This window comes from Cygnus olor, chromosome 3, assembly GCF_009769625.2.
Source record: "Cygnus olor isolate bCygOlo1 chromosome 3, bCygOlo1.pri.v2, whole genome shotgun sequence".
Classification (NCBI taxonomy): domain Eukaryota; kingdom Metazoa; phylum Chordata; class Aves; order Anseriformes; family Anatidae; genus Cygnus; species Cygnus olor.
This window is the reverse complement of record NC_049171.1, coordinates 97,002,534-97,022,060: the sequence shown is the minus strand read 5'-3', so window position 1 is coordinate 97,022,060 and position 19,527 is coordinate 97,002,534. Positions and strand designations below refer to the sequence as shown.

Sequence of the window (19,527 nt, the reverse complement as noted above, 5' to 3'; positions counted from 1 at the left end):
GTACTCACCTAAGGCCCAGTATGACACAGCTTCCAAAGGTGGAGAACTGCTGCAGATAGCATGGATATACATGAGGTGTATCATTAGCTCAGCCAAGCACCACCAAAAGAAAATACGAATTACGCCCACGATTAAGATGCCAACATTGGTCTTCAAACTGAAGGCTTCCTGTTTCCTCATCTAAATGAAGAAACCCAAAGAGGTTATATGACACATAACTGACTGTTTTACTCAAAGACTCATCTTAAGAACCCCCTCCCTTTTTTCATTTACTATTCATTTCATTTCAAAGGTTTCATTTACTATTCATTACTATTAAGGGGGCACTTGACCATCCCATTTGAGAATTCCAGACACACCAATGGAGTCTGGTTTCTTCTTTCTCAAACTCACTAAGAAGTAGAAATCAGCAAGTAGAAAATTGAGAGGTAAGCAAAGCCAAGCAAGTTTCCAGTCAATACCCCAAGACTAGCTGCAGTATTTAAAAATATTCAGTTCCATTCCCATGCAGTGAGATTCTCCCTTCCTCCAGATGACATTTCCATTCTCTCTGCATTGCAGAAACTACTTGTGTAGCTGAACCATATGGGAATGCAATGGCATCTGCTGGTGTGGTGCAATTTCCACAATAGGCACCCTAATGCAGGGGGATCCAGACTGCTCTTCCCTCACAGTATTCATGTGCCAAAGGGTCTCTGGATTGCTTTGCTATTATATGCTGCCCAGTGCTTTAAACATATGATCTTTCTACCTGCTTCCATTTTGCATTTATTCCAAATGGACAGTTTAAAAGGCGTGATTCCACAGGCATCTCTCTGAATGTACAATGACGCAAAAGATGTCGCTCTCTTGTCCCTACACTGTCACTTCAGAAGTTACATCCCAGTCACCAGCTGCTGCCAAACAAATATACTGCCAGGAGGCCTAAGGTCCATTACCCAGAATGTCATCACTTTCAGGATGGCCTGAGGAAGGGCTGCCTTGGCAACAGCCACTTTATTTCTGGAAGGCTGTCAAACTTCAGAGGAGTTTATTAAAAGCTGACTCTGACCACAAGAACAAGTTCCTAAGCATCTAATCCAGACAAAAGTATCTACCCAGGAATAAGCATACATTTATTTGCAGTTTTAAGTATGGAATATACCATAATAAATACACGAAGCACAGGACAATAAAATATGTTCTTTACTTTCTTTTTTTCTGCACATCTTCTAATGGCACTTGGTATTCTGAGGTCTGTTCACACAGAGACACATAACAGAAAGAAAGGGACATACAAGAGCAAACTAAAAGGCTTGGAAGAAGGTACTTACAAAGAAGTACTTACAAAAAGTAGAAATATCAACCTGCCCACCTAACCTGGACAAAAGGATTACAAGAAAACATGGAGCTTTCACAGAAGAATCTTACCATGTAACTGTGAATTATTTTTCCTTGCAAATTTTGTGAGAATTCCCTGACATCATGAGAATTACTAAAAAAAATGCGCAAAAAGCCGGTACCCCTGGCTCATTCCTGTCATGTTGTTAAATTCTCAGAGAAAGCCCATCCCCTTCAAATTCTTGTAAAAATTTGCTAGAACTAAACCATCTTGAATTGACAATGCTATTCGATTTCCAGAAGTATGTCATCAGTAACAAGTCTCATGCAGGAAAAAGCCCTGTCCTTCCTTCTGCAGGCAGGCACAAACATCATGGTATGCAGACACTTTGGGAGCTCAACAACAACAACAAAAAAAGCAACACCATCTGCTACAGAGTATTAGAAGGACTACTTGGTCAAACTGTCCAAGCAGCCTACAGACCAGGCAGGTCCAATCCCAATGACCAACCATGAAAGTACGCTGCATCAAACAAATGTTTTGGTCCTGAGGTTACATTAATCATTCTCAAGTCCCACAGAACAAATCTGTTGTAGAAACAGCCAAGTGTTATTAATCTTAACAGAATCCAGAAGAGATACGCATTTCTTAATTCCTGTATTTCATCAATATCTGTGGATAATGGAAAAAAAAAGTTTAAAGATACTACATCTGTGAAGAAGAATACCATTTCCTAAGCAGCAATGCTACCAAATACAGAAAAAATAACTGCTTGCTCAAAAATACCTCAAACTTCTGCCACCTGTATTGGATTGACTACCTGAGAACAGCTCTTCACTCTTCTCCTGTAGCATCACCAAGGCCAGTGAGACCTATGTGACATGCTGAGCAAACGCCAGTTTAGTGCAAGTTAAAAATCAGGTAAGACAAAGTTTTGCAGCTGACACGTTTCTCAGGATACCCCAGAAGATTCTTACCGTGCTAACTATAGTAAACAAATTGGCATACTATTACTTTAACTTCTTTCCACAGTTAAAAGTGAATATGATGAAATAGCAGAAAGATAGGATTGCCTCAAAATTATTTTTTTCATCTGTCATTGCATGTATGCCAAGTTACATTCTTCAGTCTTTAACTGGACACCAACAATGCACATACATAAGCAACCCACCTATCTGCATGGACAAAAACCTCCTCAAAATCCCAATCATCTTAATGCTATTAACGCTTAATGCTATTAAGGTATATTGTGCTACGATATACCTACCATGCAGTTAGCTCTGTTCACTTGAAAATGAAGCAGCATACTAATTTTATAGATAAATTTGTACTAACTAGATGACATTTCGGAGACTACCATTTAATCACAGGTATTCGCACAATTCAACTTCAAATCCATGACAAGAACTGGTATGTTCTACTTCTACCCAGAAATTAAGTAAGGCCATTGGTGAAATACCACGGCTTTCATTTCTGTCTAGCAGTGGATGCAAATTACCAACATTATTATTAACCTTTTTTATTCATACAACAGTTTCTCTGCTTCCACTTTCAATACCTCTGCTTTCCAGCACACTGAGCAGGAATCCTCTTCTCAGTCTCAACTTCAGTTAAGTGCTTCTGCAGTTCTCCATCTCCTTTTCTGATAGCAGCAATAAACACGTTTTTTGTACTGTGTGCTTTGAACAAACTGCTGAGAACTGCTATCTTCAAAACTCTTCTCTAACCTCAGCTGTCAAGGTGATGACATGACTCTTCTAAGAATACTTTTTCATGCATTTTGACATACACCAAGAAACAAATTGTTCAATGTTTTGTCTTCTTTATGGCTTTAACAGAACAGGTCTGTGCATATTTAAATGACAACGTAATGCAAATATAGGCATCCCATTCTCCATGTTTGTTTTTCCCCTCACTCTGTCTCAAACCAAGAATACAGACAGGCTTTGCCCAGGTCTTTACTGAGCTGCACCAGATGAGCTAAGTTTCATTTCAAGACTCCACACACAGTTTTTCCACACAGCTAGCTCCAAGCTGCCCTCTACTCACAGTCTGAATGTTCTGAAACATGACTGTTCTACATGTTCTGAAACACTCCTTGAGAAAAATCATTTCTCTCTGTTTGCAGTACAGGAATATAGGTGGAATTTAACACAATTTAAAAGCTATAAAACAATAAACAGTAAAGAAAAATTTCTGGGTATCCATATAAGTCAGTCTAGCAGAAGAACAATCTTACTCATTTGAAGGCTTTTAGTCCCCATTTCCCCCAGTTGTTGTCTTTTCCTGAAAAGGGCATTAAAGATGCACAGATGATTGGCTTGTTCTCAGTGAAGCCTGGAAGATTGCTTATTACACGCTTCTGTCAGTCTCACAGATGCTTTTGCTTATCTGACTCATCTCCCTTAATGACATCTCACTGGCAGTAAGCACTTGAAGAAACCAACTTTTCTTCAAAGTGGTGAAAGATCATTTGACTCTGCCCCTTTAATTTGTATAACACTTCCTCCAGTCACAGCTCAGGGAGCATCTTGGCACCTCTGCTTCCTACCTGACAGCATCCAGCCTCCAGGTTCATTTAAGAACTCACGCTGAGATATTCAAACATACAGAGAGGATTTGGACACCTGCCTACTATTAAATGTAATGGAAAATAAGCATGCAAATGCATTAGTCAGCCTCAGAACTTTAGTGTCTATTTAGGGACCTACCTTGCCTCTCCTATCTCATTTGTATGATTCACAAAAGCTTAAGGGCTTTTAGTAAAGGAATCAGACATTTCCTGCTGCAGCGGAAGGCAAGTGGAGCCGATCCTTCCAGGCTGACTCAGCTACAAGGACACCTTTTCTGGAGCTCTCCCAAAAGCACAGGCACAGCGCAAACGTTCCCACCACTCCTTGAATCACGGTGAATTGCCACTCAATCGCATCAAACAGCTTTGGACTCATTCAATACACCAGTATCTCCATGGTGCCTTAAGATCCCACGTGCTGCAGCAGTAACAAAAGCTATCTGATCACTTGCCTTCACCAGAGCTACCACGTCCTTCACAACTTCACCTCGGTATTATTTGCATATTAAGAAACCAATGCAAGACCTCACTTTTATCAGTGTTTCTTCACTGGCAGAAGGCAGCAACCTCAATGAACTGGGATTAATCAGACTTTTCTGAAGTGCTGACTACCGGGTATGTCTGATGTAGCAAAGAGGAGCTGCACAAGAGAATCTTTTTTGGTATTAAAATTAGACACCAACTGCCCATGATAACCAGGGTTAAACTAAGATTTGCCATGTTTTTAAAAAGGCAAATATTTTTTTAATGAAAAAAAAATGTGTCGTCACAGGAGTTCTCCTACCACGCACACAACAAAAAAAAACAACACAGGAATGATAATTTGCGTCAAGCTTGGGAAACAATACCGTGGTATAAATTTTATGATCAAAGTAGAAATCTGACCAAAATCATTCACCTAAATGACAGGAACTCACTAGGTCACAAAAGCATGAAACCAAACATTTACTTAGGCTTCCCGTCAGCCTAGATAAACTGTGACTTCAGATAAGAAAAAAAAAAGTCCCGCAGACTTTTTCTACGTCTTGTCCAGGATAACAGAATTTAGCCTTGCATTTTCCAGAGCTATTGAATACAAATGAGTATCAGACCTGCCACTTGTGCTTACTATAATCTCAGTTTTCGCTTTCATAAACCCAAGTCTTTATTTGTTACAGTTTCAACAGAAACTTTCCAAAAATAAACAGAAGCAATACACAGACATCTATATACAAACCATAAAACTCCTGTTTCAGTTTAAACCATCCACTCATCCACTTTACCCAAATGTTAGCTATAAACATCATTGATGGTTATTTCATTGCTTGCTTAAGTGTGCAAGAAAACAAGAAAAGCAATAAAGTGTCAGACAAAAAAAAATATATCCTAGGGTAGAAGAATTTCAGCTTCTAAACTGGTAGGGAAGGGAGGGCTGTCTTCAAGTTGGCATGCAGGACACTATCACATTCTCAGTGATTCACTCCAAACTGTCCAGTCTTCACGTTCCCATAATATTATTCGATATTATCAAAATTATGAGGAATATTATTTTAGACGGCCAAACTATCCTAATTATCTAAAGACTACACAGAAAGTGAAATCATTTAAATAACAAGAAAAGTATTATAGAATTAGTTACAGATACATTTTTATGGAAGCTACAACACACATGAAAACATCTTTTCTGTAGGTTTTTTTTTTTGAAGTAACTAGTTGAAAGAAAAATATTTATTTCCAAAGGAAAGAGTCTAATAGAGAAGATTACTGTCAGCTTTCAGCAACTATTTTGTTTCTTTCTACCTTCTCCCTAACACTGGAGTCCAATCAACCTCTCTCCACCCAATCACTAGATATAAACGCTTATTTTGACATTTTTTCCATCAACCAACCAAACATATTCTCAATGTTAATTATCACCCTCATACGAATTCACTATTATTTCATGGTTGGCACATAAACACAAAGACTTAAGATTTGTTTCCATGCACAGCCTTCCCTTTTGCAAGCAGCTTACTTCAACACTTGCCAAGAAAGGGACGAATACATACTAATGTCCCTAATGGGACACCTTCTCTATCGAAGTCTCATCAACATCCATTTTGTCAAAAATGTAACTAGAAAATAAATATAAACTCGGAGTCATCTGCAACCTACCTTTTGAAATACACTATAAAAAAGTATCTCAAGGTATGAAATATCTCTTCATATTATTTCAAGGGTGAAAGAATTGTCGTCTACCTAAAATTTTCCTCATGATCATTATTAAAATCTCCCAAAATATGAAAAAACAATATGAAAAAACCCTTCACATCTAACCTACTTCTAATAAGCTTTAGGTTCTGTGTCTAGACTTGGCAGCTGAAAAGAGATCACCATTTTCTTCAATATTTCTTAGTCAAATTTGACTCAGACGGATGCACTGGAAGTCTGTAACTGCGTGGTCTTAAAAATACTCTTACCTGCTTACTAAATTCATCAAAGTTCATAAGGGGTCCATTGTGGAACAAGGGATAGTAAAACACATATGCCAGCATCCACAGGAACGAATGTGATGATTTCTGGGCAGGTTCATGCCAGCAGTATTCCAGGCTGAAACTTGTGTAGAAGAGGCAACGGACAGACACCGTGAAAAGAAGCAGATAATACTCATTTTCAGTGTCGTACCACTTTCTCTGTAAGACAATACAAAGTCAGCTCATAATGGTGCAGTGCTATGGTTTTAAAATTGCAAGACAATGTTACCAGTCAAGACCCTGACTTTTCAGGTCACTGGCAGCAGAAAGCAACTAAAAAGCTAACAGAGGCCAGAATGAACGTCTGAAGTGAACATCGCTAACATCTGAAGAGTGAGCACTGTCTGCTGAACGAGCTGCTGAGGGCAGAAAATTATAACAGCTTAATTCCAAACTGTAGTACGTTTTGAAGAACTGTGAAATTAGGAGAGCTTTTCTCACAGCAGTGCCATTTTTCCCCCCTCAGGTTCTGTCCAGTAATAGAGTATCCAAAATAGCTGGCAATCGTATTGATAACTAAAGAGCTACTAGGACTGAAGCCAAGGCTGCAATTCAGATCTCAAGAGATTGAAACACTCACTAGGAAGCCCAAGGCTAGGAAGATTTTTCTGACCCTTTGTCATGTTTATGATATTCCCTGTCACACATTTTCAACAACAAAAAAAATATATATATTTTTATATACGTACGTTGATACACACCCATCACAAAAAAACATCAGCAAATTTGTCTGATTATATTTGTATTGCAGTGGGCTTGAGAAGCCCTTTCATCTCTCAGTGAGACAAAAATCTATCTATACCACATGAAAAGACCCTACCAGCCCATCTTCCTACCCCCTCAAAATTAGAACAAACCTTACAACGTATTCCTAGTTTTTTTCTCTTAGTTCAAATAAATGCAAGAATGACATTTCTACACAACTAAGAAGCGTTTTTTCTAAAATCTGTATTGCCAAAAGCATTAGTGAAACAGGATAACTGAGTTTGCACCAAACAGTAGCGAGCAAGCAACTTTTTGGTATAAATGAAAGTGTCAGAGCAACAGTCTTCATTTCCATGTAGAAGCCTGCAGACACCAGTTAAGATCCTGTCAGTCTTGACTGAGCAACTCCTGGGTATGAACCCCAAAAATCAGCACTTTAAATTGGTATGATTATACCTCTAACAAAGAAGAAATACGTTTACTAGAGGACTAGCATGGTATTTATCATGCTCCATCCCCATGGGGTAATTCTTCCACATTAAGGCACATAATTTCATCTCAATGCACTGATCAGCATGACTGAGAGGAATGTCCACAACTACCCATAAATTACAATTAAGTGTGGCGAGGCCAAACCACATTTCAAGAAGCATCAGAAATCCAGATCTCAAATCCAAACCCCAGCACTGGGGTGAAGTGGATTTTTCAAATTGAAATCTTAATGAGCAGACCAACAGGAATACAGAAAAATATCTGTGGGTTTTCCAAATGATTAATCATGTGGATGTTATGTACAGCACTACTCTCAATGGACAGAACAGAGGAGGATGTGTTGGTGTCTCAGTCTCACAGGCATCTGAGAAATTTAAAGAAGTCTGACACAAAAGAAATTAAAGGGACACAAGTTCATCCATAGCAAAATGAAGCAGATCCCACCATACGCAAGTAGTTAGCAATAGCACAAACAAAAATAGTCTTATACAAAACGGGCATGGATCTGAGTAACAGCAACAAAAAGCAAGCAGAAACAGTTGGTAAGTATTTGGAAGACTTCCACTAACAGCCATCAGCATTTGGAGTGGAAAAGGAAGGGAAACACCTTATTTGTGTCACAACAGTCCTTCCAAATCTCCAGGATTTTACTCCAAACCACAAACCAAGTAAAAGAGAACAAGAAAAAATAGCCAGAAACAAAAATAATTCATAAGAGTGGAAAAGTAACAACATGTGGGTCACTCAGCAATATGCTTCAAAGGAAGGTGAAAGAGAGGACCATTTAAAATGCATGTCCAGTGTAGTATCCATATTGTCAAGCGAAATTTTGACCTGCTGCTGTGACTGTAGAATTCCAAACTATTCCTTCTGTCAGGATGAAAAAACTTACATCAAGAGCACATGGCTTAATAAAAGAATTGGGATGTAATTCTGTATTGCTTGCACAGTCTTCAGTATCCTTGTGAAGTCAGTCCTTCCAAAGTCACATATCAATTCCCTCAGAGTAAGTACAAATAATTTAACATTTAGAAGATACGGTATTTAATTCCTGCAAGGTATTCGGTATTTCGTTTCATGCAAGTTACCAACAAGTTTGAATTGGCTTTTGAGTAATGCCTCAGCAGCAGACTTTGCTTTTAAGGAACGCAAGTGCTGTCTTCTACTATCCAAGATGCAACCTAACGTTCAAAATACTGAACAGAATCTTTCCAAAAACTGTATCAGCAAACAGGGACGTTGCCAATGTCTGGGCAATAGATAGAGATGTTTACAGTAGATACAAAGACTACCCCAAATAAACAACAAAGGCTTGTTCATCAGCTTTCCTAGCGGTATCCTCAAGCCACAACCATGTGGATACCACTCTGTAGCATGGATTGCCAGCTCTATAAACCAGGTGTGGGGGAGAAATCCATATCACTTTCTAATAACATCTACAGGCTATTAATGAAAGAACACATTTGCCCCAGATCTTAACTCCAGTTTCCACTACATACTTAAATAACAAAGGATAATCTCATGTGCTGCTGGGTCTGACCAAAAGAGAGAGAAAGAAGCCTGAGAAAAATACTTTGGCAACAATATTCAGAAAAAGAAAGACCAATCAGTAGGTAAGATAGGAAGAGAGAAGTGTAAACCTGTCTCCCATTTCTTTCTCAGTTATCCTGTATTTAATAATTGATACAGGGACAGTCATTTATTTTCTGAACACAGGCTGGAAGTCACAGAGTGTGAAAACATGCCTCTGTGGCAGTGAAGGAAAACAAGACTCGGGAGTCAGGCCACTGACACTGAACAAATGTCTTGTCACCACTTCTTTTCAAAAGAAGAACCACCAAAAATTCAGTTAAGGTCTTTGATTTATTCACACATTTTCAATTTACCAAATTCATATGAATTAGAGCAAGGCTCACATTTTGTTTTCATCTCCAGTCGCCAACCTCACAGCAAGGTGCTAGTATATGCTTGTGCTGTGAAAATGTATTCACAGGCACGGCTGCAACATCCCAATTCCTGTTTCTGAAAACCTCTCTTAATCTAGGTGCGTACTACAGAGTTTACGCACTGTATAATTGATGCTGTGCTTTTTTCTCATCATCAGCCAAAATTCTATGCCTGATCATAGCCTAAAGTCGTTCCAGCTACCAAGATTACGCTGGTAGTCCTCCCTCAGAAAAACCGCACAGGCATTTCTCAAGCATCAGACCACCACCAATTTCACTCCTCTCGTTTGCTGTTTGAGAGTCTTGCAGGATCTGCAGCATCAATATAGAACAAAGAGAAAGGAGGGAACAAAGATATGCCTGACAAACGCAAGAGCTAGAGATGGCAGCTTCAAAGAAGTATAGCCAAAGCTTTAGAAGATGTGTGTAAGCAGGCTAGCGTGTACAGTACACTGAATTTAACCTGATTGTGTCAGCTGTTATCTAAAAGACCAAAGAGCAGTAACCGTGACTTCAGTCACACGCACCGTTATGAATCAGGTTATGTGTTATTGTAGCGAGCTACCTTTCACTTTATGCCTTGAAAAAACACCCAAATCCACACTAGAGAGCCCACTAAAGTGAGGGCTCATCATGCTTATGGACGTATCCACATTTATAACTTAGAAGCTCTCACGTGATCCATAAGCAGTTATACTTCCTGAACGTTTTCAAGCCAACCTCTGTTTCCACCAACTGAAGGGACAGTAGTTGGTCTAAAAGATGGCTACCATAACAACAAATAACACTGTAATTAATTTGATGCTTAATTCATGCTTCTGAAATTACCTTGGCTTCTTCCACAGCTGGTATGTGTAAAGTGGATAACAGGACAAGAGAGCACATCCACGTCAGGAGCGATATCTGAAACTGAGCCACAGCAAATGAAATAGCTGCATATAACAAGATGACCGCAAAGCCCTTGATTCCTAATAAAAACCAGCAGGCAGCCATTCCATACACCATCAAGCACCACGGTTTATACTGTTAGGAAAAAAAAAGAAAAAGAACAATGAACGATTTTTAAACTTTATTTCTAAAGCAAAAAAATAAGCGTACCGTTCTATACATAGTAGAGTGCCAGGCCTACCATTCCCATAGCTAACTAAAACACACAGAAATTCACCACTGAATTAAATACATACATACCTTCTCCACGAAGAGCCTGCACATTTGCGATACCAGCAGATGACCAGCCAGAAGCAACAGTATACGTTCCCTTCCCCATTCAACCCAGTAGCTCCACTCAAAGTCCAGGGAATCCTGGGCATACAAGAGAAATGATAAATATGCCTAACCACAAAGCCATATTCTTAAAGGTCAATGAAATGTCTCAGTAACATACGAGGTCCATTATCCAATACCTCAGAACTCAGTAACTGCGGATTTTTTGTTTAAGCAATCATGTCTGATTATTTACAGTGGTGAGCTCCAACAACTCTGTTTTGCCTTCAAATGCCCTGAAATCCACAGAAAGAAGCAGAAGAGCAGAGGGGCACTGCCAGCACAGAACAAGAAGTGCACTAAATGGAGCTGATACCTGCCCCACCTGCACACAAAGCTGACACCAGCAGGAGCCTGCAGGGCCCCAGGTGCAGCATGAAAACACTGCCACTGACAAATACAAGGTTGCAGATGGCTCAGACCCCAAGTCAATTTCAAAGCACATAAGCTCTTAAGCATTCCCATGACAGAGAGCTACATATTCCACTTCTTTCTGCAGGACAGGCTCCAGATCACTGGATGAATTAATCCAAAGTTTCCTTGTGCTGCTGCAGGCTCATTAGCAGGTTATGAGGAGGAAAAATGAGTGCTAGGCACCTTCAGCATTTGCCTGAACACTTTCTTTTGCTGAAACCTATTGAAAACAACACAACCAAGACATGCTCTAAGCCGGAGGTAAGCACATGGCCCACACACTCCTCACGGTTGCTTTTGAGATGGCCTGATTTCACAGAAATGTAGGCAAGGCAAAGCAGCTGCAAACAAAAATAAGTAGGATGGTGCCAAGGAAACCCTGCCTGGTTACAAGTGTAGGCAAATCACATGCAACCATACCAATTCATCATGCTATCCAGTCTGGACAGCATGAAGGAATATGGAGTACCAACCACTATTTCTATTCCCAGAAGTAAGAGAGGGCAATCGATAGACTTTCAGGTAAGAAAAGGTGAAAGTGAAACCAAGTCCTGACTGCCATACGTGTGTACCTACACTTTTCTGAGGGATAAGGAAACTAGCTTGGCAAACTTACAGTTTGGATGAAATGACACCTTGCTCTAAGAGAATTTTTACTCAGTGTTTCCATAAAGCTTAATTGTGACCAGGTGAAGCCAGGTCAGCTTGAAACTCCTGAAACATGCAAATGTCATTTTAAACTACATAAAACGGATCAGCTGGCAGCCCCCATTTCCCTGCTAAAAGTTAGGACTCACAAACACACACAGCTGCCTGCATGACTAGGCCTAATTTCAGCATCTCATATGCTTCCAATCTCCAGAATATTTTACGGCTTTCTTGAAAGCACCTGTAGAGGGGCCCATACCAATGGTAACGGTGGGCCTAAATAGCAAAATAATTCCACAGATATGCATTCTTGGCTTCATTTAAATCACCTTCAAAATTAGTTGCATGGTTAGTTTTCTTCAAAAAGAAGTGGGCTGTGTTATCTGGGATTTAGTTTGCCTTAAAACAAAAACTTGTTTCTTTAAACATTAATGCTTCAAAATCTGTTCTCCTCTATGGGGGACTACAGGTCAATCAACGGTGCAACTATTGTTCACTGATGTTACACATTACCCAAACAACCAAATGATATGAAAAATGGAAAACAGGCTGGAGGAAATGTAAAGGATGATCAAAGCTGTGAAGGCCAAGTAGCAGCACAGGAGATTATTAAGTGATATAACTAATGAGAAACACTCAGACCAGCAACCAGAAAAAAACTGCCATTATGGTGCTTAAATCTAGATATGCCTGGCAAATCTTTTTCCTCATTAGAAATAAACAAAGGAAATTAACTATGACTGTGAAAATCTGTAAAGTTACTATGAATTTCTGAGGCTAAATTTGTACCTCTGGTGAGCATAAGGCACTTTTGGAGCTGTTTTGTTAGCATTATTTCCATGTTATTGAAAGGTAGTTCAGGTTAGCCTAGGTCACAGAGGAAAGTGTGCTGGAAACAAGAAACTAACAGTGCTTATGTTATATCACTCCACCCCTCCAAGAAAAATAAACCTGCTTGATCCCACAAAGAGTAGAACATTAGAAAAAGCAGATTAAGTACCGTGGTATCTCTCATCTTGGAGGCACTTATCTGCTTATTTGTATATTAAAAAAATACACAGTGCCTATGCTTTGAGTTTTTTCTCTTGTTCTTCACAGAGCTTTGGACTCTGGAGTCTATGGGAGTTTGGCTACGGAGGGAGAGAAATGTGTCAACAAAACAGAAACAACATCAAAACACAGAAGTAAAGTTTCCTTACAAGGTACCATCACAGGAAAGAACAGCCCAATAAGGAGCACAGTAAATTGTTCTATGATCTCTACCTCTCAGCAAAGCACTACTCAACACCATCAACTTACCACAAGGAGGACTTTAAGGAACTGCAAGGACAGAAGCTTGCAGCAAATCAACAAAATAAAAAGTGCTGGTAACATTCATTAATCCTACCTTTTTAAGGCCCCAAAACAGAGTCCCTTGTTCCAGTCCAAAGTTTCTGTCAATTTCACCTTCATACTCTGCAAAGAATAATAAATCTTCACTAATGACATAATCCTAAGAAAAGCAAGGGTCAGCAACAGGGCACTCGGCTTCTAAATAGCAACAAATTCCCCTCATCTTCTTCACAGATGTGGACGCTTAGATCTGGGGAAGAGGAGATGTCTGCAAGGAAGGAACTCTGACGTGAAGCCAGCACCATTTCCTCCTCCCCAGTAGGCACAAACAAGAGGCCTTCTATAGCCAGATCCTAGACTTTGATCTCTGCTCATCCTGAGCCTTTGGATAATGAATGCTGAACAGCCTCGACCACTAGACCCTGCACGTATTCACCACAACAGGGGGAATTAACCCTAATATGCACTTAAAGAAGCATTTTCTGGTTCCCTTTTCCTCATCCCCGCCCATCAGGTATTTATACACTTGCCTAAGTTTCCCCAGTGCCTCCTCACCTCTAAGCTGAACAGTTATCATCTTGGATAAAAGCAATATTAATTTAAAACAATAAGTAATCCAAAATAATAAGCAGAATAGATAGATGCAACAGAAAGCTGAGCTTGAGTCATTTAACCCACAGGACCTATAATAATCACAATTCCTTATCTTTTAGGACTGTTTGGTATCTCCCTCTAGTGGAAAAGGGAGATGCGAGACGTGAAGGCAACTTACAAAAAGCGTGTAGTAAAGCTTTTCAGTGAACAAGCCTCAGGAGTCAGCTTCAACAAAGCATTTTGACTTCTTCACGGGTAAGGTTCTGCAAAAACGTATGCGTACCCCAGTGTGCATTTATCAAGTACTTGCCCACTTCGGTGGGAGTGCATTTCTGGCTTTACTGCCACTAACTTGCACAGTTGGAAGGCAGCAAGGTTAGTTAGCACAAAACACCTTGCTAATTAAAACCTAGCACGATGCAGTACACAATTCTCTAACTAGGTGTTATTCTGAATTATGTAATATCCACTTTGTTACCATTAAGATACGAATGTGACGCACTGGGAGGCACACAGCCCACACTGTGCATCACAGCCACAGGAGCAAGGTCTTAAATTGTGCACCCAAGGTCAGCAGCTCCTGGATCCCAGCCAGAAACGGGGCTCATTCACCTCCACCGCCCCTTCTAACAGAGGTTTTGTCCTTACCGAGCCTCCATGTGTCGTTCCCTTCTGCCACGCACACACACATCTCTGAATTTTACAGGACCCCTCACTGTCTTAAACTCAACCACGTGTACTAAAATTTGCTTTAGCGCGGTCTCACTGCTCTTGAGGGGAAAACAAAGAATAAAGCCACCACCTACAAAATGAAGGGAAAAGCGCCCAACAACCCCTTTTCCTAAGAAAGCCTGAGCTTCAAAGGCGTCCGTCATTTCTGTTTTGACAGCTGAGTGCCAAGGTACCATCACCGAGGGCATTCCCAGCGCTTTAAGCACAAACTCTTCATGTGCCTTAGAACCAAACCCCTGGCAGAGCGGGCACCTCGCTAGCGGTTACTTTCATGTTGCCAGCTTACTGCCTGAAAAAGCGCTGATGCTTTTTGGAGCGCGGAAGAAACTAACAGTGCAGACAAACCACGCTGAGCCACGGGCCAGAAACACAGGAGACGTGAGGCCACCGGCACCGCAGACTTACTTTGAGAAACTCGGTGCACTTCATAGAAAGAATAGAAGTGGGAGCCAACCGTAAGGAACAGGTAGGCGGCCATTTCCCACGCCGGCAGCATCACCAGCCCCGGAGCCGCGCCGCCGTCCATCGCCCCGACGGCAGCTCCGCAGTAAGCCCTTGAAAACAGCAAGGAAAACAATGACGGGTGCGAGGCAGCTCGGCATCCGGGACCTCCGCAGTGCTCTGCACACCCACCGGCATGCTGCGAGCGCTCCGGGCGGACAGAGCCCTCCGTGGAGCACGGCAGCACCTCCCCACGAGGGTTTGGGTTTGCCTCACGGGTCTCCACGCGTGCCCGCAGGCGGGGCACACGGCCGGCGGCACGCCCGCAGCCATCTCGCATAGCCCCGCGCCCCGGCAGCCGCTCCCCTACCTGCTGAGGGGCCGGGGCGGCAGCACCTCGGGGGCAGCTCCGAGGAGCCCGGCGGCCCTCCCCCTACCCCTTTCCCCGTCCCCGTCCCGGTCCCTGTGCCCCCGCTGCCGGCCGCCGGGCGGCGGAGCGGACACCTCGGCCTGCACCGGCCCCGCCGCGTTTCCGGCTCCGGGGCTGCGGCTCCGCCCTGGGACCGGCCGCTGGAGGCACCCGGAGCGGGGCCTGGGCTCCCCGCCGCGGGCTGGATGAGCCCAGGGAGCCCCCAGGGGGCTCTGGGAGGACGGGGGGGATCGGGGAGAAGGGGGGCTGTCGGTGAAATGAGGTGGTCTGAGAACGGCTTCGTTCTGGGGATGGTGCTTGGGAGGATGCTGCTCGTGTCTCGCCGCTTCTCTGTTCATTAGAGCGCTACACCTCTCGTCATCACATAACTCAGTCACTGAAACATCGTCTTCTTCGAGCATGAAATATGCAATAGATGTATGGTGAACATTGCCCGAGTCACTGCCACAAGACCGCTTTCCTGGCCCATGGCTTTCACCTACTTTTGCTCCCCTTTCTGGCTGAGATGCCTTTAGGGATGTAAAGCATCTATCTCCAATTTCAGGTGGCATTTTATATCCCTGTCCTACCTGTCACCTCTCAGCAGGAGTCAGCTGTTCCTGTGGAATTGTCTGTGTTGCCCACTTAGAATCACAGAATCATTAAGGTCGGAAGAGACCTCCAAGATCATCTGGTCCAACCATCCCCCTACCACCAATGTCACCCACTAAACCGTGTCCCTAAGCACCACATCCAACCTTTCCTTAAACACCCCCAGGGACGGTGACTCCACCACCTCCCTGGGCAACCCGTCCCAACACCTGACTGCTCTTTCTGAGAAGAAATGTCTCCTCATTTCCAACCCGAACCTCCCCTGATGCAACTTGAGGCCATTCCCTCCAGTCCTATCACTAGTTACCTGGGAGAAGAGGCCAACCCCCAGCTCCCCACAGCTTCCTTTCAGGTAGTTGTAGAGAGCAATGGGGTCTCCCCTGAGCCTCCTCTTCTCCAGACTAAACAACCCCAGTTCCCCCCCAAAATATAACAACATTTACATAACAGCACCAGAACACCACCACTGTTAAACTTATTAAAAATTCCCACAGTATTGTAGCAGTTCTGGCCACTAAGGGTCAGTAAAGCTTATATTTTCCTACAGTTTTGTGGTTTCTCTTCAACAGCATGAAGTCAGTACAGAGAGAAGGCCCTCTAGATGGCTGCATAATACAAACTGTATGTGCGTAGAAGCGGTTTTGCCACTTTAAAATGGGAAGAGGCTACATCTTGTACATCAGGTTACATTGAAAATGACATATTTTTAATTAGTTATGCGGTGACATCTAGGGGGCCATGCATATTCTGTGACCGTGTAAGCAGCTCTGCTTTCATAAAGTTCACTGCCAAGCTAATTGAGCAAGAACACCAACAAACTCTGACAATGGTCCCATCTGGAAGATTTTCCTGTCTGGACTTCTAAATTAGATGAGATTTTTTTTTCTTTCCACATTTATTCAACGGATTTTATATAGTAAAATGTGAGAAGAATCTCAATGAATGACTTTGCAAGACTAGCTGTAAACTAAGCTGTTGAACATAGCTGGCATGAGCTACATACCGACACAGCCCTTACAGTTTTGGATGGCATGAATAAGAAGAGAATCCTGCTGTTGCGGTAGTCAGTGACAGGCAGTTGATGAACTAGAAAGCCAAAACCTTAAAAAGTGATACCAGAAAGCCCCACTTACAATTTGATCAACAAGAATATGAAGTTTTTTAAAAGTCTCTTGACCTGCATCTAAGCACCTGCAAAGGCCTGTCAGCCCCCCCAAGGCACGCTGCCTTTTATGAAGAAAGTGGTTTGATGCTGTGCAGGTTTCTCCAAAGTCAAAACGCGGCAACCCAGTTTGGGCAGAACGATGGTGGAGGTGCTTCCCTGGGACTTAAGGAAGACAAACTCCGGGTGTCATTTCTGCTTGAGGTTTTTTACCACTCCTACTCACTGCGAGAAGGACTACAGGGTACAGAGGTAACAACCTGCCAAAGAGATCCACGTCCCTCTTCAGGACTGGGAGTCAGCAGGAAGGCTGACTGCTGTCATCTTAATGAGAGGTGTAGTGCCAACCCTCCTGCAGATCTGTCAAGGCCTCACTATAAGAGAGAGCCCATCTTTAGTACACGTCCTCGTCACCTTTTTTATTTCCGTTTCTTCTGAAGCTGATATATGCACTTGAGTTTGAAGTGTTGATTTTTAACTATGAAGTTCAAATGCTCTTTGAGTCTCCCTTTCTTATGTGATGCCACTGTAGATGTGATCATCAGAAGCTAAAGCAAAAAAAAATCCAGAATTAAGAAGGAGAGAGAGCAGATCTTTTAACAGGGCCCTTACTATTGACTTTCTGTGGAGGTTTTTCAGAGGTGAGCTCCTTGTAGAACAGTTAATTACTAGGGCCTCTTCATGACCATGGTGAAGGGACAGGGTGGGGGAGTAAAAGACAATGAGGTGGAAAATTAGGCATTCTGTTCCTGAAAAAAAAGTAAACCAAAGCTCCGGTTTTTGAGAAAACCCTCTTTTCAAGTTGTAATTTTTTAGAATGAAATTAAGAAGTCAGAGTGAGTGTTTATGAATTCAGCAGTAGAGTCCTCATGCAGGCTAAATCACTGGGGTTCTTGTTTTTCTGAATATAAATTCCACCTGAGAATTACAAGCTGTGCCCTAGAACTTACCCTTGTAGGTTTATATATCACAGCATTGAGCTGAGCCTCTTGTTTTCATTCATCCTCTGTAAATCATATGGTAATACCCCATGCACCCAACATCTTAATGACGGGACACAACCAGCATCTACTGAGAGTCTGCATATTAGAAGCTCAGCAGCATACAGAAGGATTAGCCACATATGTTCAAAAGAAATAACAAGTGTGACAAGAAATCTCCCTGTAGCAAAACAGCAGTATTAAAAATGGGGAAAGTCAGAAATATAAAAGGTGTGGTATTTACAAAAAGAGCCAAGTGAGTCTTAAATAGCCAAGTTAAATACAACAAAAGTGGGGTTAATGCGAACCCTCCCTCAAGAGATCTCAGGCATGAAGTTACGAATTCTAGGGAGAAAACACGTAAGTTAGCCCTTTTTTGTCTTGTTTTGCTTGGCTTTGTGAAAAGGAAACATTACACTATAGTCTTGCAGATAGTCCCCTCTTTACAGGTTTCTCTCTCCTCTGACTCCTAGCCTCCAAACTTGGAAATGCAAAGAGTGTTTTTTTTTCCATCGCTTTTAGCAACATATATGCAGACATTATTTATAAAGAGATCCTTGCAATCACGAAGTCAGTGTTTCTGTGCACACAGATAAAATCATTTTCCTGGTTTCTTTTTAATGAATCCCTTGCATCTTCAAGAACTTGTTTCATGCTTTATGGCTGGAAAATTACCATCATGCTTCTGACTGGGGATTCATAAGATTACTTATGGAAAAATACAGCAAATTAATACAATATTGTAACTAAGCAGTTCACCATTGGATTCACGCTGAACATCTCAGAGGTTTCCTCATAAACACACCACATGCCTTGATAAACCTAAGCCCTGAAAATCATAGCTCCTGGTCAGAGCCTTCAAGGGATTTCATTCCTCATTACCTAGTCCTGCCTCCAGCGAAAGCAGAACTGTAAGCTGAGTCCTTGCTCTCACCGGGATGTAGTGTTTGCTCAGGTACAGTTACTGTAGCTGGGATGAAGTTCAGCTGTGCTACCTTGATCATGCTTGAGTCTTACTTAGCAGTCCCTGCACAGCTTGCCCCTTTTATAGTCAGCTATTAAACACAAAGCTGTGTTTTGCCTTGGTTTGGTTTTCAGCGTAATATTCTTTAAATGCTGTCTAATTCTAAGTGCCACATTATGGGATTTATCTGGATAGTGAGTCAACTCCTACCTACCCTAGCCATCATATTGAAACTTCCCACGATTCCTAGTGAGGAGGTGAATAACCCACTATTGGAAGAGACCCTTCAAAAAATCCCTTCTTCAGATACTTTTCTTACTGTTTTTAAAAAACAGTGGAATGAAATTCAGGGGAAGAAAAGGCCACATCACAGCAAGCTTACTCAATTATAATTTAAATTAATACAAATGAGGGCAAGATTCCCACCTGACCTCAGACAGGGCAAATA

General features: G+C 41.9%; 1 protein-coding gene and 1 long non-coding RNA gene across 4 annotated transcripts in view; both read right to left on the bottom strand.

The window, feature by feature from the left end:
• Nucleotides 1–15,492, bottom strand: part of HHAT (hedgehog acyltransferase) — a 165,393-nt gene extending 149,901 nt beyond the window's left edge. For all 3 annotated transcript variants that reach the window (XM_040554067.1, XM_040554068.1, XM_040554069.1), the window contains exons 1-7: nt 15,323–15,492; nt 14,917–15,065; nt 13,241–13,308; nt 10,717–10,830; nt 10,357–10,551; nt 6,332–6,544; nt 9–180 (exon numbers count right to left, since the gene is read on the bottom strand). In XM_040554067.1, coding sequence (XP_040410001.1) covers nt 9–180; nt 6,332–6,544; nt 10,357–10,551; nt 10,717–10,830; nt 13,241–13,308; nt 14,917–15,037 — 883 coding nt within the window. In that variant the 5' untranslated portion in view covers nt 15,038–15,065; nt 15,323–15,492. The remainder of the gene's footprint in view (nt 1–8; nt 181–6,331; nt 6,545–10,356; nt 10,552–10,716; nt 10,831–13,240; nt 13,309–14,916; nt 15,066–15,322) is intronic.
• Nucleotides 15,493–16,484: 992 nt separating this feature from the next.
• The window catches only part of LOC121068688, a 41,920-nt gene continuing 38,877 nt past the window's right edge, over nt 16,485–19,527 (bottom strand). Inside the window, exon 3 of the long non-coding RNA XR_005819033.1 lies at nt 16,485–17,683. This is a non-coding gene — a long non-coding RNA (uncharacterized LOC121068688). The remainder of the gene's footprint in view (nt 17,684–19,527) is intronic.